The sequence below is a fragment of the Mesoplodon bidens genome (genome assembly GCF_964165515.1).
Source record: "Mesoplodon bidens genome assembly, chromosome: 2".
In the NCBI taxonomy this organism is placed as follows: domain Eukaryota; kingdom Metazoa; phylum Chordata; class Mammalia; order Artiodactyla; family Ziphiidae; genus Mesoplodon; species Mesoplodon bidens.
In genome coordinates, this window is record NC_138177.1 from 158,586,463 (window position 1) to 158,614,303 (window position 27,841).

The 27,841-nt window shown below is 38.3% G+C and overlaps 1 protein-coding gene across 9 annotated transcripts in view; it reads right to left on the bottom strand.

The window, feature by feature from the left end:
• The window catches only part of ZMYM4 (zinc finger MYM-type containing 4), a 178,558-nt gene that overhangs the window by 98,670 nt on the left and 52,047 nt on the right, over positions 1-27,841 (bottom strand). For 7 of the 9 annotated variants that reach the window (XM_081226671.1, XM_081226677.1, XM_081226673.1 and 4 more), the window contains one exon: positions 2,434-2,479. The exons of the other annotated variants lie outside the window; for them this stretch is intronic. In XM_081226671.1, the coding sequence (XP_081082797.1) occupies positions 2,434-2,479 (46 nt within the window). The remainder of the gene's footprint in view (positions 1-2,433; positions 2,480-27,841) is intronic. 9 annotated transcript variants of the gene reach the window in all.

Here is a 27,841-nt window from a genome sequence, read left to right on the forward strand (position 1 = left end):
ATAAAATATTGAAGGCTTTTTTCTTTTAAATCCCTTTCATTGAAAACACTACATATTTGGAAAGTCAATTCAGCTTTTTCATGTTTAAACCAAATTTCCCAAAGTCCTCACTGATGGAGTTACATTCTATCAGTTTATGTGTCCCAACAATTAGCAGACACTATAGTCTGCTGAAAGTTTCAGAAGGATTGTGCCACAGAAGGGCTGAACTTGATCTATAAAACCAAATATGTGAAGCCACACGTCCTGGTGGTCTTGGGCAATGAACATATGGTAAGTCTGGTATTACACAAAACATTTTGATGCACTTGCCTGAGAAACAGTGATTCTTCTTTTTTCTGGACATCGACATCAAGACAAAATGGTAGGCCTCAAATGACCATCTTTGGAATCAAGCACTTCCTGAATATCATCTATGTAGCAGTCTGCCCTTATCTCTCCTGAATAGGTGTCTGTGTTCCTGAGTTCCCTTCACGGAGGGAGACCAGTCTCCTCTTCCAAGCTAGTCACTTCTCTGCCTTCAACAGCCCCTTAATTATAAACTACCAAAAAGGGGGCGATAAAGGTAACCTTTACCATACCATTTGCACTTAACATTTGGCATAAAATCCCCTGCTTGTAAACCTCCAGCCTAAAAATGTTTGCAGGGATGAAGCAAAAAAAGCACCAGGCACCAGAAACATAAACCCCAAATGTTGTGTGTACAGACCCATTGTATAGCAGCTTGGTTACTGCCTTAAGATTTCTGCTACCACTTTAAGATTGTTGTTACTGCAACATCTTTAACAAAGCATCAGATTAAAACCATCATTAGAAAGCTATTTGATTAATTTCTATTACTAGTATACAGACTTGAGCAAAGGCATATCCAGAAGCAGGAAATCAAAAATTATTTGCTAAAAGTGAGACATAATGGCTGAGGGATACCTTCTAACAGCCCCATGTTTTACTTTTTGATCCCTGTTCCCCCTGACCACAGATGACTGGTTCAAAGATAAACATCGGATGCAAGCTGGCCCAATCATAATCTTCTTCCTAGGAACTTAAAATCTAAAGTGGATAAAAAGGAAGACTAAAAGTCATTGGAGCATAACTGCTTTCTGGCAGTACTAGAAAGAGCAAGCCCACAATCACATTTCACTGAGTTCCCTGGGGAAAACTTGTTCTTTACCTCCTCCCTAAACTCTGTGAAATACCCCAATATACTTCTAAAGTTTTTTTCTGGATAAGCGAGCAAGAGTCTATTTTTCTTGCTTACATGCAACAGAAAGGATATTCAATAACTAAGCCCAATGAGGATCAGGAGAGCTAGTTACTTCTCAACATGTAGTCTGAAAACTGTTATCACTCAAAAAATATAAACAAATTAATTCCAAAGAGAAAGAAGGTACTCACAGATCCTTCTGGTGAAAGTAAACAAAAAACAAAAGAAATGAACATTCTCCTTGACTCAGGAATTCTAGATGATAAAATTTATCCTTCATAAATAACTGCATGAACATCCTTTGATGATTCGTCAATTCTACTGTTAGATTCACTAAACTTATTGTGGTAATCATTTCACGATGTATGTAAGTCAAAACATTATGTCAATTATATGTCAATAAAACAGAAGAAAAAGTCTATCCTTAGAATTTATCCTACAAAAACACTTCGGCAAGTAGACAAAGATGTGTATAGAAATGCATACTTAATATTGTCTGTAATAGTAAAAAGTTGAAAATAATATACACACATGTAAAAGAGCAATCTGATTAACTTATAGTACAGCCATACAATAAAATACTGAGTACCCACTAGAAAGGATGCAATAGGTCCATATCCACTGACATAGAATATATCTAGGCCGTTGTATGAAAAAAGCAAGAACAACATTCATAGGATACATAAATCCCCACCCATCACATAGAGATATACATTTACATTCATAGAAAAAAGTCTGGAAAGATATATATTACATGTTTAAAACTGATTCTCCTTGGAGAATGGTAAAGGCTTTTATTTTCTGCTTTATTCATTTTTGTATTATAAAATAGAATGTATTACTTTTATAATCTAAGAAACAAAGTTTCTTTTAAGAAAACCATATAACAATGGAAAAAATATGAATAGAAAATTAAGAGACCCTGTAAACAAAGTAGAAACCTTTACTGAGTGATAAGTTCAATATGATCCACACATACACAGAGCATGGCTATATTTCAACATTAATAACTATGAGAATAAAATATTTAAAGAAAAGAGTAAGATTCTTACAATTCAGATTAACTTTATTAAAATACTAACAGGGTGTGATAAGATCTAAACTTAAATCAAATTGGACCATCACATTAATTAGCCCTAACTAATCACTGTTATAGATTAATGTTTTCTCTAGACACATTTATTATCTATCTAAAGACATGATTGGTTTCTTTCTAGAACGGTACTTACAGTTCTCTACAATTTCATCAAAAACTGCACCAGTTTTCTGCTCAAACTGAAAAAGCAAAAAAAGAAAAAGTAACATTATTATCATATCCTTCATTCATACCCTTTAGTGTCCCTCCTTGCTCTCCTTAGAGCTGTAATCTTCAACCCAAAGTATATGAATTCACAACAACATAAACAAAAACACCACCAAACAGAGTAAAGTAAAATTCAGAATGAATAAAAGGGTTCTCAGGCCAAAGCCTGCAACCCAAAAATGAAGACATAAATACATGCCCTCACTATAAAAAAGCTACTTATTTTATTTTTTTAAGTTTTTTTAAAAAACTGAAGTATAGTTGTTTTACAATGTTTCAGGTGTACAAAAAAGTGATTCAAAAAAGCTACTTATTTTTCAAAAATCACTTTTCTATCACAAAATACAGAGGATCATATACTTTTGTAATAATAATAATAAAAAACACAGCCAACACTTACTGAGAACTAACAACACTTATTATTAAGAACTATGTATAAAACTTCTAATCAAAACTGAACAGAACAGGGTTTCGCTGGTGGCACATTGGTTAAGAATCTGCCTGCCAATGCAGGGGACACGGGTTCGAGCCCTGGTCCAGGAAGATGCAACATGCTGCGGAGCAACTAAGCCTGTGTGCCACAACTACTGAGCCTGTGCACTAGAGCCTGCAAGCCACAACTACTGAGCCCATGCGCCACAACTACTGAGCCTACACTCTAGAGCCTGTGCTCTGCAACAAGAGAAGCCATTGCAATGAGAAGCTCACACACCCAATGAAGAGTAGCCCCCACTTGAGGCAACTAAAGAAAGCCCACGTGCAGCAATGAAGACCCAACGCAACCAAAATTAATTAATTAAAAAAAAAAACTGGGGCCTCCCTGGTGGCGCAGTGGTTGAGAGTCCGCCTGCCGATGCAGGGGATACGGGTTCGTGCCCCGGTCTGGGAGGATCCCATATGCTGCGGAGCGGCTGGGCCCGTGAGCCATGGCCTCTGGGCCTGCGCGTCCGGAGCCTGTGCTCCGCAACGGGAGAGGCCACAACAGTGAGAGGCCCACATACCGCAAAAAGAAAAAAAAAAAAAAAAAAAAAAAACTGAACAGAACAACCAGCATCAATAGGTTTTGCTCTTGGGCTAAAGCCAGAAATCTGCTGCTCTTTAATATTTATTTATTTATTTATTGGCTACATCGGGTCTTAGTTGCAGCACGCGGGATCTTTCGTTGTGGCACTCGGGCTCTTCATTGCGGTGAGCGGGCTTAGTTGCCCTGTGGAATGTGGGATCTTAGTTTCCTGACCAGGGATCAAAGCAGTGTCCCCTGCATTGCAAGATAGATCCTTAACCACTGGACCACCAGGGAAGTCCCTCTGCTTCTCTTTAAATGAAAGTAAGCCATATTACAGGAATGGTTCCTTTTTGAGTATGTTAGGGCCCAAGACAGAAGCAGAGCCAACTCTGACGTAATTTCAGGCCTTTAAAACAGACATAGCGGGTAAAAAAGTAAAACAGCGGCAACTCCACCCAGAAGCTAATAAAGACACTACTAGCATGTTTCACTCCTAGTCTTTACAGGTCTCCTCACTTTGGCAAGTTTGAGCATTCCAACCTCCTGCTTCTCTACCTACTACTCATCAATGAGGCAAAAACAGAAGCAAGTCAGCTTTGTGATAAACCTCGCCTACTAAGCTACAGAGTGAATCTCCCCAGTCAAGGGAAAAACTTCAGGGATAAAGAACTACCTAGCTACCTATGTAATGACAGATGAAACACAACACAACAGCTAGCTAACACTCATAAGTGTGAACAGACAGACAACGAGGATCCCAGGTTTCTGAAAGAAATTAACTATGGGAAAGAGAAGGCCCAAGGTGAATAAACAGAATAACCACTCCAGAAGGAAACAATTTACAGAAAACAAACTTCTAAAAAATATTTTAAGTGATATCTGAGATATCTGAGAGGCTACTGATACAAAAAACTAAACATGAGAAAATATTTAAATGGACCATGAAAAGGAGACATGAGAAAATATTTGGAAACAAGAAAATGGCAGCAAAAATAAAAATCTTACCAGACAAGCTAACGACAGAGTTATCAATCAGTTTCCAAAAAAAAAGTCAAAGAGTTGGAAGATATTTTATATGAAAACATGGAAGATTAAACGATTAGGTGTAACAGAAATCTCAAAGGCAAATCCAAAGAAGAGAACAACAGACAGGTGAAATAACAGAAGAACATTTCCCTGAACTAAATAAATGAATATTTGAGATTGAATGGGTCCACCAAATAACAAAGAGAAAGCGAAAAAAAGAGATACATCCTGGTGAAATTTCAGAGTTTCCAAAAGCAAACAAAAAGAGAAAATAAAAAATTATAGTGCAGGTGATTCATTAAACACATTTAACATAACTGAATTTAATGATATGAACACTGAAAAGGAAAGCAAAGAAAAGAAATAGTAAAGGTCATTCTACCTACCATTCCACTCAATGAGCTATGCTCTAGAATAAAAGGGAAATGGGAGATGTGACTCTGCAAGCCAAAGAATGAAAGCATTTGTCTGCACTGAAAGGGATCCGAGGGTGGCAGGATGAATTGGAAGATTGGGATCGACATATATACACTATTGATACTACATATAAAATAGATAACTAATGAGAACCTACTGTACAGCTCAGGGAATTCTACTCAGTCCTCTGTGGTGACCTAAATGGGAAGGAAATCCAAAAAAGAGGGGATATATGTATATGTATAGCTGATTCATTTTGCTGTACAGTAGAAACTAACACAACATTGTAAAGCAACTATACTCCAATAAAAATTTTAAAAATAAATTAAAATATGTAAGAAAAAAAAAAGAAAGAAGGGGATCCGAGTATTTGAAGATAATGCACTTTTTGTACAATACTGCCTTTCCTTTTTCTGGTGATGAAAATGTTCTAACGTTGATGTGGCTGCACAACTGTGAAAATACAGCTACTGAATTATGCGCTTTAAATGGGTGAGCTGCATGACATATGAATCACATCTCTATTAAGCTGTTTTAAAAACACATTGAGAAAAATACTGCTATGAAGTTTAGGTATTAAAAACCAAAAGGCACTACTGAAACAAGATTAATAGGGAGATGTTATGTGGGCATATACCCGTATTTTTTAAAGAGTAATTTTTAAAATATACATTCAAATGTGTTAAATAAATAATATGTTTAATACAATGAAGTCCCTCAAGTACAATCTCCTGTGTGATGAGGTTACCTCATTTTAGTGCTAACCTCTTTATGTATTTGAACTTCTTGATAAGGCAGAGCATCAATTAAGGGAGAGTCTATCTTTGACTCATTTTGATTTTGTTGTTGTTGTTTTCTTCTTTAAAAATCTTTTTTATTTTATATTGGAGTATAGTTGATTTACAATGTTGTGTTAGTTTCAGGTATACAGCAAAGTGACTCAGTTATACATATACACATACCTATTCTTTTTCAAATTCTTTTCCCATATAGGTTACTACAGAGTATTGAGGAGAGTTCCCTGTGCTATATAATAGGTCCTTGTTGATTATTTTATATATAGTAGTATGTATGTTAATCCCAACCTCCTAATTTATCCCTCCCACCCACCTTTCCCCTTTGGTAACCTTAGATTTGTTTTTGAAGTCTCTGAGTCTCTTTCTGTTTTGAAAATAAGTTCATTTGTTTCATTTTTTGTTTCCACATATAAGTGATATCATATGATATTTATCTTTGACTTACTTCACTTAGTAAAATAATCTCTAGGTCCATCCATGTTGCTGCAAATGGTATTATTTCATTCTTTTTTAAAATGGCTGAGTTATATTCCATTATATATATGTACATCTTCTTTATCCATTCATCTGTTGATGGTGATTTAGGTTGCTTCCATGTCTTGGCTATTGTAGATAGTACTGCAGTGAACATTGGGGTGCATGTATCTTTTCAAATTATGGTTTTTTTCCAGATAAATGCCCAGTAGTGGGACTGCTGAATCATATTATAGCTCTATTTTTAGGTTTTTAAGGAACCTCCATACTGTTCTCCATAGTGGCTGTACCATTTACATTCCCACCAACAGTGTAGCAGGGTTCCCTTTTCTCCACACCCTCTCCAGAATTTATTATTTGTAGACTTTTTGAGGATGGCCATTCTGACTGGTGTGAGGTGATACCGCATTGTAGCTTTGATTTACATTTCTCTAATAATTAGTGACGTTGAGCATCTTTTCATGTGCCTATTGGCCATGTATATGTCTTCTTTAGAGAAATGTCTGTTGAGATCTTCTGCCCATTTTTTGATTGGGTTGTGTGGTTTTTTTTGAGTTTTTATTTGTTCTAATTCAAACCTGCTGGTGACTACTCACTTAACATTGCACAAGCAGGTAACACTAACATCACTCTCAATTATGGACTCCATCAGGACTCCAGAACACCTGCTTGGCCTATAATCTCACCAATGGGGTGACAACAAACGTACAAGTAATAAGACTTATCTTTGTTACAATATAGTGATTTGGCTAAATGTGTTTGGGTGCTTCTTGTCCAGCCTGTATATTTATAAATAAGAAATTAGATACAAACAGTAATTTAGCTTTGAAATTAATGTACTACTCATCGCTCAAGTTTCATGAAAGATTTAATTGGACTTAAAAGCCAAGCTGACTTTGGGACTTCCCTGGTGGCACTGTGGATGAGACTCCGAGCTCCCAACGCAGGGAACTAGATCCCACATGCATGCCGCAACTGAGTTCACGTGCCACAACTGAGGAGTCCACATGCCGCAACTAAGGAGCCCTGGAGCCACAACTGAGGAACCTATTTGCCGCAACTAAGACTTGGTGCAACCAAATAAATAAATAAATATATTTTTTAAAATCCATAATAAATATTTCGTATGGGCAAGGATTTTCTCAACACTATAAAACCTAAAATTAAAATTTTAAAAATAAATGAATATAGATATTAATTTAAGACAAAAAATTACCGGTTCATTTTTAGTTATCAAAATAGTCTCATAGGTTCTACCCATTCAAAACATATAACTAGGGTTTCCCTGGTGGCGCAGTGTTTGAGAATCCGCCTGCCGATGCAGGGGACACGGGTTCGTGCCCCGGTCCAGGAAGATCCCACATGCCGCGGAGCGGCTGGGCCCATGAGCCATGGCCGCTGAGCCTGTGCGTCCGGAGCCTCTGCTCAGCAATGGGAGAAGCCACAACAGTGAGAGGCCCGCGTACCACAAAAAAAAACCAAAAAAACAAAAAAAAACATATAACTGTTCATATTTAAATTTATAAAATAAATAACTTTAAGAGGTTTTTACTTTCAAATTTCCTTATCCACAAAATATAGATATAGTGATACTTACACTTCCCAGGATTGTTAGGATGATTAAATGAAAAGCATTTAGCATGGTACTTAGCAAATTGTAAATATACAGTAAATGTGAGCAATATGATTACACTAATAAAAGATATCTTCCCTTGTTTTAAAAATTAGGGTTCACTACAGCATTTCACTTGTAAAAATGTGTCCACTGCTTAAAACAAAAGGAAAGCACTGGGCAAATGTTTCAGCCCTCTGTATTTCAAAAATTAAGCACTGGAGATAAACTATATTTTTACTTACAAAACAGAACACTCAAGTTCCCTAACCCTGGAGGAATTAAAAATCCCAGTATACTGTGAATTGATAAACACCACCCACAGCCACCTGCAGAAAAAAATTTAAACATTTAAAAAATCACAGTTAGAGGAAATCCCCTGGTTGCCAGTGGTTAGGACTCTGCGCTTCCACTGCAGGGGGCCCGGGTTCCATCTCTGGTCAGGGAACTAATCCCACATGCCACGTGGCATGGCCAAAAAAAAAAATCACAGTTAGAAATTTATTGGGACTTCCCTGGTGGTCCAGTGGTAAAGAGTCCACCTTCCAATGCAGGGGACAGAGGTTCAATCCCTGGTCGGGGAACTAAGATCCCACATGCCATGGGGCAACTAAGCCCACATGCCACAACTACTGAGCCCACGTGCCTCAACTAGAGAGCCCACATGCTGCAAACTACAGAGCCCACGTGCCACAACTAGAGAGAGAAAACTCACACACCACAACTAGACAGAAGCACACGCACTGCAATGAAGATCCCATGTGCCGCAACTAAGACCCGATGCAGCCAAGAATAAAATAATTTTTTTTAAAAAAGAAACTTATTGGATCCTAAACCAATAATTTTTATTTAAAAACAAGTTAATTTGGGCTACCCTGGTGGCGCAGTGGTTGAGAGTCCACCTGCCGATGCAGGGGACACAGGTTCGTGCCCCGGTCCGGGAAGATCCCACATGCCACGGAACAGCTAGGCCCGTGAGCCATGGCCACTGAGCCTGCGCGTCCGGAGCCTGTGCTCCACATCGGGAGAGGCCACAACAGTGAGAGGCCCGTGTACCGGGAAAAAAAAAAAAAAAAAAAGTTAATTTTCTCTTTGATCCTCCATACAACTTCACAAATTCCCTGGACATAATTGCTAGAATGCCTAATACCATAAACACTTTTCTCAAACTGTTTTTAATATTTGTAACAATTTGAGAGTTTATATGATAAACTTATTCAATGAAAACTAAACAACAGACCAATAGCTGTAAAATAGTTCCGGGAGCTGAAGGTGGATTTTTCAATGATTAAGCAGATACTGAAAACTATCAAACGTGCTTCAGCATCTTCTTCTCTAAAACCTACTCTTTTCACCTTTTTTTCATTTTAGTAGGAGCCCCAACACCCTGGAAGTCAAACAAGAACTCTCAAAACTTTTCCTCCATTCTCTTCAACTGATCAGTAGTTAGAACTATCATTTATATTTCTAACACATCTTAGGGTTTTAGATAAACCACTACTCTCCATGATGAGCTAACCTATACAGGAGGTCAGGAAAGACAAAGAAACACTGTTCTGTAATTTAAGATCTGAAGGATGACTAAGAATTAAAACAGGTGAAAAGATGGGAGAAAAGGTTCAAGAAAAGAACAGCAAATGTAAAGGTTCTTAGCAGGAGAAAAAATAGAGAATTCAAAAATCAGAAAGACTAGGTGGATAAGAATTCTGGGAGTAAAGCAGGTCAGCACTGTAAAATAAAGCTGATGACAAATCATGGGCCAAACACTGGACATTCTTCACAGACAGGGTGACCACATATTCCAGTTAGCCAAAAGCATCTCAGCTTAGGCCTATCATCCCCATGTAATTGTTAATGTGCTCCCTTTCACTCTCAAAAGTGTCTCAGTTTGGGACTTCCTTGGCAGTACAGTGGTTAAGACTCCCCGCTTCCAATGCAGGGGGCGCAGGTTTTGATCCCTGGTCAGGGAACAAGGATCCTGCATGCCACAGGGTTCAGCCAAAAAAAAAAAAAGCAAAGAAAAAAAAGTCTCAGTTTGGTCACCCTAAGTATTAGTCATGTTTAGACACTGGACTTTATCCTAAGAAAAAAAACTGAAGGAGATGGCAAGAAGGAAGATGCGTGTTCTGAAAATTACTCTATGGAGTAAGGTTATTTCTTACTCCTACCCAAAGTTCTCATCATACCATTCTCATATTGTTTTCTTTCTACTGGGAATGACTTCTATCTGATAAAATTCCAATGCTACTGCTGGGTTTTTTGGTTTGTTTTTTTTTTCTGCCGTGCCGCGCAGCTTGCAGGATCTTAGTTACCCACGCAGCTTGCAGGATTAGTTACCCGACCAGGGATTGAATCGGAGCCACTAGCAGTGGAAGCGTGGAGTTCTAACCACTGGACCACCAGGGAATTCTCTCCAATGCTTCTTTAAAATACAGCTCTTCAATAAGGCCTTTTCTGATAACCCATTTAGAATTCTTGACTCCTTCTCTGTAGCACTTGATTCATATTTCATTTACAGTCACTTGTGGCACAGTTAACTTATGTATGTGTCAGTATCACTTTCTAGATAAATCTTTTTTATCGTGGGATACCTACAGGCCCTAGCACATTGTGTTGTATAATCTCTCAATATCTTTTATATAAAGTGAATATCATAACTTTGCATTTCTCAGTATTTGTTATGCAAAACCTTCAAGGGGCTCTAAGGAAAAAAGAGTTCTGTGATCAGATATTTTTTCCAAATATATTATAGAACTTTTCCACCATTTGGCATGAAGTTTTATTCATCATCCTCAATTTGGTAGGAAAAAGATGTTACCTCATTTAAATTTGCATTTTGCTGTTTTATTTACATTTAATTGCTTTCATTTTCATTTTTGAAATTTTGAAGAATCTTTCCATATAGTTATTAACCATTTGTGATTATCATTTCTATCAACTGCCTGATCACAGAATTTTTTAGATTACCTGATGCAATGGTTCACAAACCATAATGATTAGTGGTCAATACTTAGCAAGAACCTTACCTTGTGCCTGGTCTTTTTCAAGCACTTTACATGACAATTCAATTTAACCTCCTCAAAATCTCATCAAGTAAGTACAGTTAACACCTCTACTTTGTAGGTGAAGAAATGGAGGTACTGAGGTTTAAAAGTACACACACATAGAGCTGTGAAAAAGGCTCCCCAGAAAAAAGCCCAAACTTCTGACCCTCCACAATCTGGCCCTACTTCCTCTACTGCTTCATCTTTTTCTGCCTTCATATACCCATTACATCCCCATCCCCAGAGCAAATGCTCTAGCTAATGACCTACAGCTCACCCAATCGATCACGTAGTTTCATCTCTCTAGACCACTGTGCAGTGTTTAAGCTTCTCCAGTCTTAAAATCAATAGCTAATGCCTACTCAGCCTTCATGCCTAAACTAAAGTTACAACTCTTTAACGATGCCATAATTTCACATAATCCACAAACATCCAACATCCTGAACAAGGTAGAATTCACAACTCTTTCCCAGCTCTACACCTACAGATGCGTCTATGACAGCAACTATAAAAACTTTACTCCCAAGTTGGGGATTCTATAAGAAATCAAGTACTCATCCACATCTCTGAAGCTGTATCATGAAATGTCCCATTGACAGGGGTTATATAAACCTGGAGTTGTAACCCCATTTTGGAGACTATCTAAAAAAGGAACAATAAACACTGTCTACACAAAAGCCTTTAAAGTTATATAAAAAGTAAAAATAATCTAGCTACTTTCAACAGAACCCAAATGAAACCAAGACTCATAAAGAATTAGAGATTCCACATTTCTCAAAGCAGGGAATCACTTCTCGGCCTTTCGGCTAAGATCAAGTGTAGTATCTGTTCTTACCAGTTCAAAGCAGGAAGAAAGTTAAAGTATATTCTAGTCTAGAGAGATCTGTGTCTGGTTCCATACTGCTGTAAGCCTAGCACCTACAACAACAATGCCTAACATACAGAAGATCAATAAATGTTTGCTGAACAAAAGAATTACTTTTACTAGTTAATAAGTATTTTAAACTCATTTTATATTAAAAACTTAAACATCCTAAGTTTACTTTAAAATTTGCAAGTATCTCAAAAATTAAGCAGGAGCATCAAATAGTTTTTATGCTTGCAACAGACCACTCCAAATTAAATGTCCAATCCTCTTCCCTCATCCCCACAACTGTAATGCTAGTCTTTTTTCCCTATTGCTACTCCAATTCAAACATCCTTTACTGAAAGCTTCAAATTTATTCCTATTGATAACCTTTATAATCATTTTATCAACTTGGAAAATATAACAAATTTCTTATGGGAAAAACATACTTTTATACAGGAAGTGCTCACTTTGCACTGTAGTGCAAGACCATAAAAATGACTTTGCAATCTGAAATCAAGCAAAGCAATCTGAATAATTAAAGGGAAAAAATTACATTGTTCTGTTTAAGATTCTTTTACTGTTAGCTAAAATGTATAGAGAAATGAAGAATACTGTGTAATATTTACTATTTTATAATTTAAAACATAAGAAACATTGAGAATCAGTATTTTGTTTCTTTGTAAAAACCTTACCAAGAGGGCTTCCCTGGTGGTGCAGTGGTTAAGAATCCGCCTGCCAGTGGAGGGGACACGGGTTTGAGTCCTGGTCCGGGAAGATCCCACATGCCGCGGAGTGACTAAGCCCGTGCGCCACAACTACTGAGCCTGCGCTCTAGAGCCCGCGAGCCACAACTACTGAGCCCACGTGCCACAACTACTGAAGCCCGTGCGCCTAGAGCCCATGCTCCCACGCACTGCAACAAAGAATAGCCCCCGCATGACGCAACTAGAGAGAACCCACGTGCAGCAACGAAGACCCAACACAGCCAAACATAAATAAATAAAATAAATAAATTTTGAAAAAAAAAAAAAAAAAACCTTACCAAGGAAGTAAGACAGTGTTTACCTCCTTCTTTTCCTCATATAACTTATGATACAGAATAAGTATCTCTTCCAAGCCTTGGCAAAATGTCATAAATCTTTCCAAGTTTGGTTGGACATGCAACATTTTATCCTTTGCCCTTTCAATCTTGTCATATACTTCCAAGTTCCTTTAACGTGATATTTTTGCCAGTCACTTCCTCTGAGACATCTTCATCCTTTCTGTCACAATCACTTTTCTTCATTTATGTTCATAAATTTCCCTTTACTAAGTTCCTCAGACTTTATATCTATATTCCGCACCTTATGACCACTTCATGATCCTATGTCTTCCATCACATAAATTACTGACGAGATTGCCTTCCAAAACAGGCCTATCCCACATTAAATAGTTGATGATTATTTGCTCAACTAATCTTTGGAATCTGGGAGTAAAATTCACAGCAGCATCCCTATCTGCTCTAGCAGCTTTAATCCATGCTGATTCTGAAATGAAACCAGCCTTTACTGGTAATGAAAATTTCTTCAGTCTCCTTGTAATTAGTTTTCCTTCAATGCAGCTTGGCATGAATGCTAGCCAAACTGATTGAGATCTGTTTCTATTACAATTTAAACTATATGATGTTGAAGCAATTTTACCTTCTTTTTTATATTCATCTCATGTTTTCAATACAGTTCATACCAAACCTTCATACAGGAAAAGTACTTGTCCTATCTTCACTACCTGCCACTATTCTCAAATCTTCTATAACATCCAATTTTTCAGATCTAGTATTATCACCTTTCATTTCTTTGATGAACTTCCATCTTTGCTGGTCAACTCTCTCCTTTGTCCAGTTTTGTAAAATGTCACATGAATTTATCATTGGAAAACAAGGAGGTAACACATCTGTACACTTTGCTATCTGTACAAAAAATGAATAAAAGACTCACAGTGACCAACCTCCAACAGACTTTGGGAGAAGTAATGTGACTGGTCACCAATTATGATGAGCACCTATCTATTGATGTATGTAGTGATCTGTGAACTGAAGAGCGAGCATCAAAGTTTATACACTACACAATTATGTATAGTTAATACCATGGTAAATGACAGTTGAACTGTGTTGTTAGGTGACCGGTGTTTTTTAACTAAATTATACCAACAGAAATTCGAGCATATCAGAAGCCTGCAAAGTGAAGACTGACTGTACAGAGAAAACAAAATGTAAGTATGTAGTTAGATGTGGAAAATATTTGCTGTCAAATATGTAATAGGTCTCAAGAAAGACTGTTAGCATCAGTAGAGTTTCTAGATGCTACTCTGCTTCTAATTCACTAACAGACCTTAAGCTAGAGACTTAACTCTTCCGTGGCTCAAATTCTTCAACCCATATAAATGAACGAAGTTGGTCTACAATATCCTAAAAGTTCTCTCCAGACTCTCAAACTTGATGCTCACAATTCACTTCAAGCTAGGCATAAACTAAAAACTCAAATTGGTGTAACTGAGACTGAAAACTTGATGAAGACACTAAAAGAGTAGACCTCACTCTCTCTCCTTAGGTTCTTTTTTCCCAATTAAATGACTTAAGATATTGACAAGTCTTCCCTTAAAATGGCATCAAATCTGCACTCCTTTCACATTTTTATTCATTCTAAAATTTATGTAAAGTAAAATGTAATAATTATTTCCACTAAAATTACTTTGACATGAACTAAAACTTAAATAGGCTTGATTTCTCCAACAAAACAATACTGAATCACTACCAACTTACTATAAGTATACTTAGTGTTTGTAATTAGTATCCCGTGTGCTGTCAGCACACCTTATTAGTAGCGTTTTTTAAGTGCTATGTAGAAAACCAAAGTTACAACTAGAAGCAACTTAAGTGGACTTTCCTGGTGGCGCAGTGGTTAAGAACCCGCCTGCCAATGCAGGGGACACAGGTTCGAGCCCTGGTCCGGGAAGAACCCACATGCCATGGAGCAACTAAGCCCATGTGCCACAACTACTGAGCCTGCGCTCTAGAGCCCACAACCCACAACTACTAAGCCCGCATGCCACAACTACTGAAGCCCGCGTGCCTAGAGCCTGTGCTCCGCAACAAGAGAAGCCACTGCAATGAGAAGCCCGTGCACCACAACGAAGAGTAGCCTCAAATTGCCGCAACTAGAGAAAGCCCACACGCAGCAACGAAGACCCAACGCAGCCAAAAATTAATTAATTTTTAAAACAAAAGAAACAACTGAAGTAAGTTGGATTTTACAAATTCATAATTCCATGAAATGAAGCAACTGAATTAATTTCAAATTCAGAATTATATTGAACTCAGACAATAGAAATGTATTACTAAAGATTCACAGAATGTATCATTTCACTGCTTAATTAACATGCATATTTTAATGGAAAAAGTATTTGTTCAAATAGCTACAAAAACCTAATAAATAAAATGGACAATATTTATCACCAAATATAGACAGAGTACAGATTCTCAGTCATCGCTGAGAAAAAAACTTCAAATAAAAATCAGACTCAACTGTGAAAAGCTATCATCCTAAAATAACTTCTTTTATGACTTTTTTCACAACAGCTAAGGAGAAAATTAAGCTATCCAGATTTTAAAAGGAAAAAGAAAAGTCATTTTTGAATAGGTGGACAATGTCTCCCTTTCAATCTGAATATGTATTGATAGAATGCTACATTTACCCTGAAACATAAACTAAGGAAGAAGGAAAATATGTGCTCCCATGATTCTTTATAATATGTTTGAAACTGTTTAGCTATATTTTTGTCATCAAATTTTCTACTCCAAAATGATGTATAAATTTGGTTCCTCATTTGGAAGCTCAGGAACATTTATTATAAAATTCATGGGACTTCCCTGGCAGTCCAGTGGTTAAGACTCCAAGTTTCCAATGCAGAGAGCGAGGGTTCAATCCCTGGTCGGGGAACTAAGATCCCACATGTCAGATGGCCAAAACAAAATAAAACAAAACAAATAATATTCACTGTTATTAAGATCCCACAGGCCACACAGTGCGGCCAGAAAAAAACGAAAGCAAAAAACAAAAAACAAAAACATAATAATAAAATTTGTGATATCCCTCAAGGAAAATATGTTCACTGCTTCCTAACATCTACAACAAATACAAACTTGTAAATTATAAAACTTACAACAAATAAAAGTTTTCTTCAATTATTTAAGGTAAAAATAAAAACCTCGGATCCCTGACATCAAGGTGCAAACTGCCACAACCCAAAAAAGTAAAAATCAATCCGAAGAAATCTCCTAAATCATATATTGACAAAACATTGAAAAGTTAACAGATATCTAGCTTCAAAGTATCTGTGGAATGAAAAAACAAAGGCAAACAAAGATTACTCAGCCTACAAATATCTGCCTCCATCTAAGAAACCTTTGAAAAAGAAAACCCCAGAAGCAGTGGTTCTCTACATGTAGTTCTTAGACCATAAGGATCCCAGAATACTTTCAGAAGCCCCCCAAAGTCAAAACTATTTTCACAGTAATACTAAGACATTCCTTGTATTTTTACCATGTTCACATTTGCACTAATGGTACAAAATCAATTCTGGGTACAACTACTGGCCCCTTAGGCAGTAGCACCAAACTGTACTGGTCGTTGAGTGTATTCATCACTGCCCAATAATGGATGTCATGCATATATATTAGAAAGAAAATATGATTTAAATATTTAAAATTTCTTGGGGCTTCCCTGGTGGCGCAGTTGTTCAGAGTCCGCCTGCCGATGCAGGGGATGTGGGTTCGTGCCCCGGTCCAGGAGGATCCCACATGCCGCGAAGCGGCTAGGCTCGTGAGCCATGGCCGCTGAGCCTGTGCGTCCGGAGCCTGTGCTCAGCAACGGGAGAGGCCATGGCAGTGAGAGGCCCTCATATCGCAAAAAAAAAAAAAAATTTAAATTTCTTAAGAGAGAGTATCTCGTAGAATTAACCAGACATGATCAAGCACTTCTATTTAACGAATAACTTAAAAGCAAGCCCAGTCAGTTCAAGTTTAATTGAAATTAAAATATTAATTCCTTTAGTGATAACCCACTATTTCTATCACAAAAGACATTTACAAAATCTAAGTTTTCTGTGTTTTTTACAAAGCCACAATTAATGTATGGTAATAAGATTGTGTGTAATTAGACTTTAGTGTAACATTTAATATATTAAACAAGATAATATAGGGAGAGGCCAGAAGGATCAAACTTAAGTTGTCACTAAAAAAAATTATTTTTAGTTAAAAAGTAATTTTTAACTAAATTTTCATAGTTTTTAGTTCTCACACCTAATTTACTGTGTCATATTATGTTAATCCCAGATAATCTGACAGACCAGTAAAAAAGAAACCAATAAAAATGTCTAACAAGATTGAAAATTTAGCATTTCTGGATCATTCACCTTATAAAAAAACGAGAGTTGGGACTTCCCTGGTGGTGCAGTGGTTTAGAATCCACCTGCCAATGCAGGGGACACGGGTTCGTCCCTGGTCCGGGAAGATCCCATATGTCACAGAGCAACTAAGCCCGTGCACCACAACTACTGAGCCTGCACTCTAGAGCTCGCGAGCCACAACTACTGAGGCCGTGTGCCACAACTACTGAAGCCCGCGCGCCTAGAACCCGTGCTCCACAACAAAAGAAGCCACTGCAATCAGAAGCCCGTGCACTGCAACGAAGAGTAGCCCCCGCTCGCTGCAACTACAGAAAGCCCACGCGCAGCAACAAAGAACCAACACAGCCAAAAATAAATAAATAAAGATTAAAAAAAAAGAGTTGTCTTTTTTTGTGTGTGTGTGTGGTATGCGGGCCTTTCACTGTTGTGGCCTCTCTCATTGCGGAGCACAGGCTCTGGATGCGCAGGCTCAGTGGCCATGGCTCACGGGCTCAGCAGCTCCGCGGCATGTGGGATCTTCCCGGACTGGGGCACGAACCCGTGTCCCCTGCATCAGCAGGCAGACTCTCAACCACTGCGCCACCAGGGAAGCCCTATTTGTCATTTTAAATGAACTTTTTGTTAAATGCATACAGGCATACCTTGTTTTATTACGCCTCATTTTATTGCACTTTACACATTGAGTTTTTTACAAATTGAAGATTTGTGGCAATCCTGCATCAAGTAAGCCTATCAGCACCTTTTTTCCAAAAGCTTCTCACTTTCTGTCTCTGAGTCACGTTTTGGTAATTCTCACAATATTTCAATTTTTTCATTATTATTATATTTTTATGGTGGTCTGTGATCAGTGACCTTTTGATAGTAACACCGTAATCTTTTCAGGGTGTCACGAACTACAGCTATATAAGACAATGAATTTAACTGATAAGTGTGTGCGTTCTGACTGCTCCACTAACCAGCCATCTCCCCCTCTCTCTCCCTCTCCTCAGGCCTCCCTGTTCCCTGAGACAAAACAATATTGAAATTAGGCCAGTTAATAACCCAACAATCGCTTCTAAGTGTTCAAGTAAAAGAAAGAGCTGCACACCTCTCGTTTTAAATCAAAAACTAGAAATGATTAAGCTTAGTGAGGAAGACATGTCAAATGCCGACAGGACAAAAGCTAGGCTTCTTGCACCAAACAGTTGGCCAAGATGTGAATGCAAAGGAGAAATAATTGTAGGAAATAAAAAGTGCTACTCCAGTGAACACACGAATGATACGAATGCAGAAGAGCCTTATTACTGATACAGAGAAAGTTTTAGTGGTCTGGAGAGAAGATCAAAGCAGCCACAACACTCCCTTGAGCCAAAGCCTAATCCAGAGCAAGGCTCTAACTCTATCTTCAGTTCTATGAAGGCTGAGAGAGGTGAGAAAGCCACAGAAAAAAGACTGAAGCTGGCAGAGGTTAGTTCATGGGGTTTAAGGAAAGAAGCCATCTCCATAACATCAAAGTACAAGGTGAAGCAGCAAGTATTGATGTAGAAGCTGCAGAAAGTTATCCAGAAGATCTAAGATAATTAATGAAGGTGGTTACACTAAACAGCAGATTTTCAAGGTAGATGAAACAGCCTTCTACTGAAATAAGATGCTATCTAGGACTTTCATAGAGAAGTCAATGCCTGGCTTCAAAGTTTCAAAGGACAGGCTGACTCTCGCGTAGGGGCTAATGTAGCTGGTGACTTGAAGTTGAAGCCAAAGCTCACTTACCATTCTGAAAATCCAAGGGCCCTTAAGAATTATGCTAAATCTACTCTGCCTGTGCTCTACAAATACAACAACAAAGCCTAGACGACAGCACATCTGTTGAAAAGATGGTTTACTGAGTATTTTAAGCCCACTGTCGAGATCTACTGCTCAGGAAAAAAAATTCCTTTCAAAATATTACTGCTTACTGACAATGCACCTGGTCACTCAAGAGCTCCAATGGAGATTAATGTTGTTTTGTGTCTGCTAACACAACATTCATTCTGCAGCCCATGGATCAAGAGGTCACTGTGGCTTTCAAGTCTTATTACTTAAGAAATACATTTCATAAGGCTATAGCTGCAACAGACAGTGATTTCCTCTGCTGGATCTGGGCAAAGCCAACTGGAAGCCTTCTGGCAAGGATTCACCATTCCAGATGTCATTAAGAACATTCATGGTTCATGGAAAGAGGTCAAAATATCAACATTAACAGGAGTTTGGAGGAAGTTGATTTCAACCTTCATGGATGACTTTGAAGGGTTTAAGACTTTGGTGGAAGAAGTAATTGCAGATGTGGTAGAAACAGCAAGAGAAACAGAATTAGAATTGGACCCTGACAATGTGATTGAATTTCTGCAATCTCATGATGAAATTATAACCAACAAGGAGTTACTCCTTAGGGATGAGCAAAAAAGTGGTTTCTTGAGAAGAAATCTACTCCTGGTGAAGATGCTGTGAAGACTGTTAAAATAACAACAAAGGACTTAGAACATCATATAAATTTAGCTGATAAAGTAGTGACGGGGTTTGAGAGGAATGATTCCAATATTGAAATTTTACTGTGGGTAAAATGCTATCAAACAGCATTACATGCTAGAGAGAAATCGTTTGTGAAAGGAAGGGTCAATTCATGCAGCAAACTTAATTGTTGTCTTATTTTAAGAAATTGCCACAGTTGCCACAATCTTCAGCAATCACCACCCTATTCAGTCAGCAGCCATCAACATCAAGGCAGGAGGCCCTTCCACCAGAAAGAATATGATTTGCTGAATGCTCAGATAATGGTTAGCATTTTTAAGCAATAAAGTATTTTAAAATTAAGGTATACATATTGCTTTTTTAGATACAATGCTATTGCACACAGTAGACTATAATACAGTATAAATATAACTTTCATATGCACTAGGAAACCGAAAATTCATGTGAGTTGCTTTATTGATATATTCGATTTATTACAGTGATCTAGAACTGAACACACAATATCTCTGAGATATGTCTATGTGTGCTCTCTCTTTCCAAAAGTGAGGAAAAGACAATCTATATAAAATTTCCTGGCTAGAGAAACTGGATGAACTCAATCATTTGTCTGTAAAACTCTTAGCTAATGAAATTCTATAAATGCGGTTTTAGAATTATTTAAAGATTAGCTGCTCCCTTTTTGAAAGGACATACACCTGAAACATACCTCTTTAAACCAAGAATATATAATAACTATATGCATGCATAAATTACATAAGAATTGATATATATAATCTCAATTATAAGCACTTACGTAACATTCAAAATTTTAAATAATCATGTATCACTGTGATAAACAAAAAATAAAATTGTAAGCCCAGATAAGTTATACTATATACACAATTAAAATATATACACTTTGAATATAACTTTTTAAAATAAATTTATTTATTTATTTGTTTGTTTATTTATTTATTTTTGGCTGTGTTGGGTCTTCGTTGCTGTGCATGGGCTTTCTCTAGTTGCAGCGAGTGGAGGCTACTCTTCGTTGCAGTGCGCGGGCTTCTCATTGCGGTAGCTTCTCTGGCTTCTCCTGTGGAGCATGGGCTCTAGGTGTGCGGCCTTGGGTAGTTGTGGCACACGGGCTCAGCAGTTGTGGCTCACGGGCCCTAGAGCACGCAGGCTCAGTAGTTGTGGCTTGCAGGCTCTAGAACGCAGGCTCGGTAGTTGTGGTGCACGGGCTTAGCTGCTCTGCGGCATGTGGGATCTTCCCAGACCAGGGCTCCAACACATGTCCCCTGCATTGGTAGGCAGATTCTTAACCAGTGCGCCACCACAGAAGTCCCTTGATCCACTTTCCATGTCAACTTAGCTTTTGGAGTAGCTTTAATCGTCCATATGCAATCAACTGCTTGGCCAGGTTTTGTATTTTTCCTCTTGTTCTACCTGACTAGAATGTACTATTCCGTCAGCTCCTGACAGCTCAAACTGGCAATCTCCTAGGTAGGTAAAGTCTGGATCTGGAATAAACGAATATTTTGCTGGAAATCCCAGTCCTTCAAGTTCTTCATCAGAACTGAACTTAATCCACGTGAATCTCCCTGGTGATCTAATTAATGGAGGGCTTTTCTCACCACAGTAACGATCTACAAGTGGAGAGAAACCAAACGGCCCATCTTGAACTCCCAAGTGATCAAACTGACTTTCAAATGATGGTTCTATATAATAATGTTCATCAAAGGTCAACTCTGTTTTTTGACATGGAGCAGCTTCCAAAATGTAGATACATTCTTTGTTTGGTGGATATCAGTCAGGATAATTTGGTGAAGCAAAATGACTTCTATTGCTGGTTCGAACCCAAATCCCACACTGGGTTGCAGGAATGTGCTTGATTCCAATATTTTGTCCACCTTGGGTCTTTTGGCCACAGCAGCCCCTTCCACTCCAAGTACTGTTATTAACAACACTTTGAGGACTGAGCAGAGCTGCTCCAGGGTCATGTTCCCGAGCTGCCCGGCGCTTCGCGAGGAGCCGAGGCGGCGGCAGTGGAAGCGCGGGGCTCACAGCTCAGCGTGGCAGCAGCCCCACTCTGCCCCCATAGCCCGCCACCAGGTTGCTCCCTGCAGGGTAGGCCTCAGGTCTGGCGCCCGCCGTACCCAAGCCTCTCGGCAGGCTCTCGTGCTGCCCCAGCCCCATGGCGGGCGCCACCTCATGCTCCACAGCACTCCATCCCATCGACCGCCTTAGACCCAGGGAGCGCAGACGCAAGGGACCAGACCTATGCAGGCCAGCCTGCCTGAGGCCATAGCGCAGACCCCGCTGAAGTGGCCTAATATGCAATAACTGATAATACAATAAAGGTCTTTATCTTAGCGCGCGCGCACACACGCACGCACACACACACGCACACACACACACACACACACACACACACACCCTTTTACAAATATCCTAACTTCCAGAACTGTCCCTGGGAACAAAAGGACAGATAAAAGCTTATTTTTAAAAACATGCAGGACAGACATTTTTGCCACATAATTTTCAACTACGAAAAATTACTAAAAATCCCCTATGCAGGGAAACAATTAAGTTATTTATTAATACATATTATACTATGGAATTCTATGCAGATTTTACAAAGAATAAGGTAGAAAGTTCTGGAGATGGATGGAGATGGTGTTTGCCTAATATTCTGAATATACTTATTGCCACTGAACTTAAAAATGATTAAAATGGCAAATGTTATGTATATTTTAACAACATAGACACACACACACAAATAAGGTAGATCTGAATATACTACTTTGATGGGACACATACACTGAGCGAAAACAGAAAGATTTAAAACCGTGAAACAACTTAAGGACAGAAGAACTAACAGAAAGACCAATGTCTCAATAAGGAAACAGAAGATATGATGAAAGAATAGATTAAAGTTTTAAAACTGAAAAATCAGAAAACCACAATAAGAACTCACTGAGTGGTTACCAGGGGCTGGGGGGAGGGGCAAGGGGTAACGGGATAGTCATTATTTAATGGGTAAAGAGTTTCAGTTTGGGATAATGGAATAGTTCTGAAGATGGATAGGGTTTACACATCAATGTGAAAGTTATTAACGCCAATTAATTCAACACTTAAAAATGGGTGAAATAGTAAATTTTGTTATGTATACTTTACCACAATAAAAAAAATGCATAATGAATAAAACAAACCCTCATTCATGGGCTCATTAGCAAAACAGAGATGGAGAGGAAAGAGTCATGAAAATAGATCAACAGAATCACCTAATCTTAAAAAAAAAAAGAAAAAAAGACTGGGGGGGATAAAAAAGAATGGTGCCTCAGAAATCTGTGAGCCATATCAAAATACAACATTCATGTAATCAGAATCCCAGAAGGAAAGAAAACCTGGAGTGCAGAAAAAATACTTGAAGAAATAATGGCTGAAAACTTCACAAGCTTGAAAAAACACATATATATCTGCAGATTTAAGATAAGCAAACCCCAAACAGGATAAATCTAAAGATATTCACATTAAGACACTTATAATTAAACTGCTGAAAACTAAAAACAAAAAAAAAATCTCAAAAACAGGCAGAGAAAAACACCATTTTACTTATCACTGCATATTTCTCATCAGAAATCTTGGATGCTAAAAAAAAATGGAAACTATTTTTAAAGTGCTGGGAAAAAAGAACTGTTAACTCATAAATCTATATAGAATGAATATACCTTTTGGAATAAAGGTGACATAAGGATATTCTTTGATGAGGAAAACTAAAAGCATTCACTATCAGTGGACCTGCTCTAAAAGAATTGTTAAGAAAGTTTCTTGACCCAAGTGAAATGATATCAAAAAAATTCAGAATATCAGGAATGAAGAAAGAGCAACAGAAACTAGCACCTATCTGAATAACTATGAACACAGACCAATCTTCTACCCCTGAGTTCTTTTAACATATATTTGACATCTGAATATAAAAATTATAACATTATACAATAGAAATTTGGTATGTATATGAAATATGACAACAACAATATAAAAGGGAAGGGTATGGTGGTATCTAAATTTCACGTGAAGTGATGAAACATTGATTCTAAGAAGCCAGTCTCAAAATGTTAACATTCTGTTTCAGTTCACCTTTCACAAGTCTCCAAAAGACAAAATTATACTGACAGAAAACAAAACAGTGGTTGCCAGTGGTTAAGCAGGAACAGATAATAGGACTATAAAAAAAAAAATCACACTAGAGTAGTGACAGGATTGTTAGGAATCTTGTTTGTAGTGCTGGTTACAGGAATCTATGTCTGTGTTCAAAATTCATACAACTATACACCAAATCCAAAAAAAGAAATTTTAGCATTTGTTCATTTCTAAAATAAAATACACATACACATGTAAGATAAGCTTATACATAGTCATAAATAAATATACTGAGCAGTGAAATTACAAAAGATTTTTATTTTTATATCTTTTTAAAATCTTTCAAACTGTCTAAAATGACTAAATGCTTTTGTAATAAAATAAAATGATTCAAAAATAACCAAAATATACTTAAACTATGAATATGCCACTTAAGTACAGTTCACAAATAGCATTACTTGAAAAACGAAAAATTAGAACGTAACGTGGGACCTCACTGGTAGCACAGTGGTTAAAAATCTGCCTGCCAATGCAGGGGACATGGGTTCAATCCCTGGTCCAGGAAGATCCCACATGCCGCAGAGCAACTAAGCACATGTGCCACAACTACTGAAGCCAGCGCAGTCTAGGGACCACGTGCCACAGCTACTGAGCCCATGTGCTGCAACAACTGAAGCCTGCAAGCATAGAGCCTGTGCTCTGCAACAAGAGAAGTCACTGCAATGAGAAGCCCCCTGCTTGCCACAACTAGAGAAAGCCTGTGTGAAGCAACGAAGACCCAATGCAGCCAAATAAATAAATAAATACCTATCCCACACACACAAAAAAATAACACAACGTATTCTGAGATCTCAAAGTGTAAAGCTTAATAATAACAGCCAACAGCTGCTATCTAACCCCCACTCCATTCTCTCACAATGAATTGCCCTCTCTCAAAATTTACAACAAATAATCCCAAGGACTCTAAAGAGTCATATTAAACTGTACAGCCACATGCAAAAGAATGAAACTGGACCACTATCTTACACCATACACAAAAAGTAACCCCAAATCGTTAAAGACATGAATGTAAGAACTGAAACCATAAAGTTCCTAGGAAAACATACACAGTAAGCTCCTTGACATCAATTTTGCAGATGATTTTTTGGGTTTAACACCAAAAATCAAAGGCAAAGAAAGAAAAAAAAAAAGGTGGGTTTACATCAAACTAAAAACCTTCTGCACACCAAAGGAAACCATCGACCAAATGAAAGGGCAACATACAGGAGAAAATATTTGCAGATCATACATCTGATGAGATTAATATCCAAAGTATACCAAAAACTCATACAACCCAATAGGAAAAGAGAAAACACTCCAATTAAAAATGGGGCAGAGGATCTAAACAAATATTTTCCAAAGACATACTGATGATGAACAGGTAAAGAAAAATGAGCTAAAAATCATTCATCATCAGGGAAATACAACTCAAAACCACAAACCTGTTACGATGGCTATTAATAAAAAGACAAGAAATAACAACTTCTTGTGAGGATGGTGAGAAAAGGGAACCCTTATGTACTGTTGGTGACAACGTAAACTGGTGCAGGTACTATGTAAAACAGTATGCAGATTGCTCAAGAAATTAAAAATAGGTCTTCCCTCATGGCACAGTGGTTAAGAATCCGCCTGCCAATGCAGGGGACACAGGTTTGAGCCCTGGTCCAGGAAGACCCCACATGCCACGGAGCAACCAAGCCCGTGCGCCACAACTACCAAGCCTGCTCCCTAGAGCCCGCATGCCACAACTACAGAAGCCTGCGAGCCTAGAGCCCGTGCTTCTCGACGAGAAGCCACCGCAATGAGAAGCCCCCGCACCGCAACAAAGAGTAGCCCCCACTCACTGCAACTAGAGAAAGCCCGGGCGCAGCAACTAAGACCCAATGAAGCCCAAAATAAATACATAAAATAAATTTATTTTAAAAAAGAAATTAAAAACAGAATTGACATATGATTGAGCAATTCCACTTCTGAGAATTTACCAAAGAAAATGAAAACTCTAACTTGAAAAGATATATGCACCCCCATGTTCACTGCAGCATTATTTACAATAGCCAAGACATGGAAGCAACCTAAGTGCACATCAATAGCTGAACAGATTAAAAAAATGTGGCACAGATACACAATGGATATTATTCAGCCATAGAAAAGGGGGAAGTCTTGCCATGGGCAGCAACATGAATATACCTTGAAAGCATTATACTAAGTAAAATAAGACAGACAGACAACTACTGCATGATCTCACTTACACGTAGAATCAAAAAAAAAAAAAAAAAAAGAGAAACAAACAAAGCTTATAGATACAGAGAACACATTGATGGTTGCCAGAGGTTGGGGGGAAAGGGGTAGGCAAAATCGGGGAAAGGGGTCAAAAGGTACAAACTTCCACTAGTAAAACAAATAAGTCGTAAGGATATTATGTACAGCATGATGACTACAGTTAATAATGCTATACTACATACTTAAAAGTTACTAAAGAGCAGATCTTCAAAGATCTCATCAAAGAAAAAAACTTCTAACACTATGGTGATGTGTGTGACCTGCTGTGGTGATCATTTCACAATATATACAAATCATTACAATCATTTCAGACAAGGAGCTGGAATAACCTACATAAATGATAATCACCCATCAGCAGACAAGCGGATTAAACTTTTACTGAGCTCTGCCCAACAGAGCAATAACCAGATCTACACGCCACCAGTTCCTCCCATCAGGAAGCTTGCACAAGCCTCTTAGATAGTCTCATCCACCAGAGGGCAGACAGCATAAGCAAGAAAAACTACAATCCTGTAGACTGTGGAACGAAAACCACATTCACAGAAAGACAGACAAAATGAAAAGGCAAAGGACTATGTACCAGATGAAGGAACAAGATAAAACCCCAGAAAAACAGCTAAATGAAGTGGAGATACGCAACCTTCCTGAAAGAGAACTCAGAATAATGATAGTGAAGACAATCAAGGACCTTGGAAAAGGAATGGAGGCAAAGATCAAGAAGATGCAAGAAATGTTTAACAAAGACCTAGAAGAATTAAAGGACAGAGATGCACAATACAATAACTGAAACGAAAAATACACTAAAAGGTATCAACAGCAGAATAACTGATTCAGAATAATGGATAAGTGACCTGGAAGACAGAATAATGGAATTCACTGCCATGGAACAGAATAAAGAAAAAAGAATCAAAACAAATGAAAGACAGCCTAAGAAACTTCTGGAACAATATTAAGCACACCAACGTTCACATTGTAGGAGCCCCAGAAGAAGAGACAGAGAAAATTCCAAGAAAAAATGTGAAGAGATTATAGTCGAAAACTTCCCAAACATGGGAAAGGAAACAGCCACCCAATTCCAGGAAGCACAGAGAGTCCCAAGCAGGAAAAGGAGAAACATGCCGAGGCACATAGCAATCAAACTGACAAAATTAACAACAGGGGGCTTCCCTGGTGGCGCAGTGGTTGAGAGTCCACCTGCCGATGCAGGGGAAACGGGTTCGTGCCCCGGTCTGGGAAGATCCCACATGCCGCGGAGCGGCTGGGCCCGTGAGCCATGGCCGCTGGGCCTGTGCGTCCGGAGCCTGTGCTCCGCAATGGGAGAGGCCACAACAGTGAGAGGCCCACATACCGCAAAAAAAAAAAAAAAAAAAAAAAATTAACAACAGGGCTTCCCTGGTGGCGCATTGGTTAAGAATCCACCCACCAATGCTGGGGACACAGGTTCGAGCCATGATCCAGGAATATCCCACATGCCACAGAGCAACTAAGAACGTGCACCACAACTACTCAGCCTGCACTCTAGAGTCTGCAAGCTACAACCACTGAGCAGACGTGCAACAACTACTGAAGCCTGCATACCTGAAGCCAGAGCTCCGCAATGAGAGAAGCCACCACAATGAGAAGCCCGCATAACACAACAAAGAGTAGTCCCTGCTCACCGCAACTAGAAAAAGCCCACGTGCAGCAATGCAGACCCAATGCAGCCATAAATAAATAAATAAATTTAAAAAAAATTAAA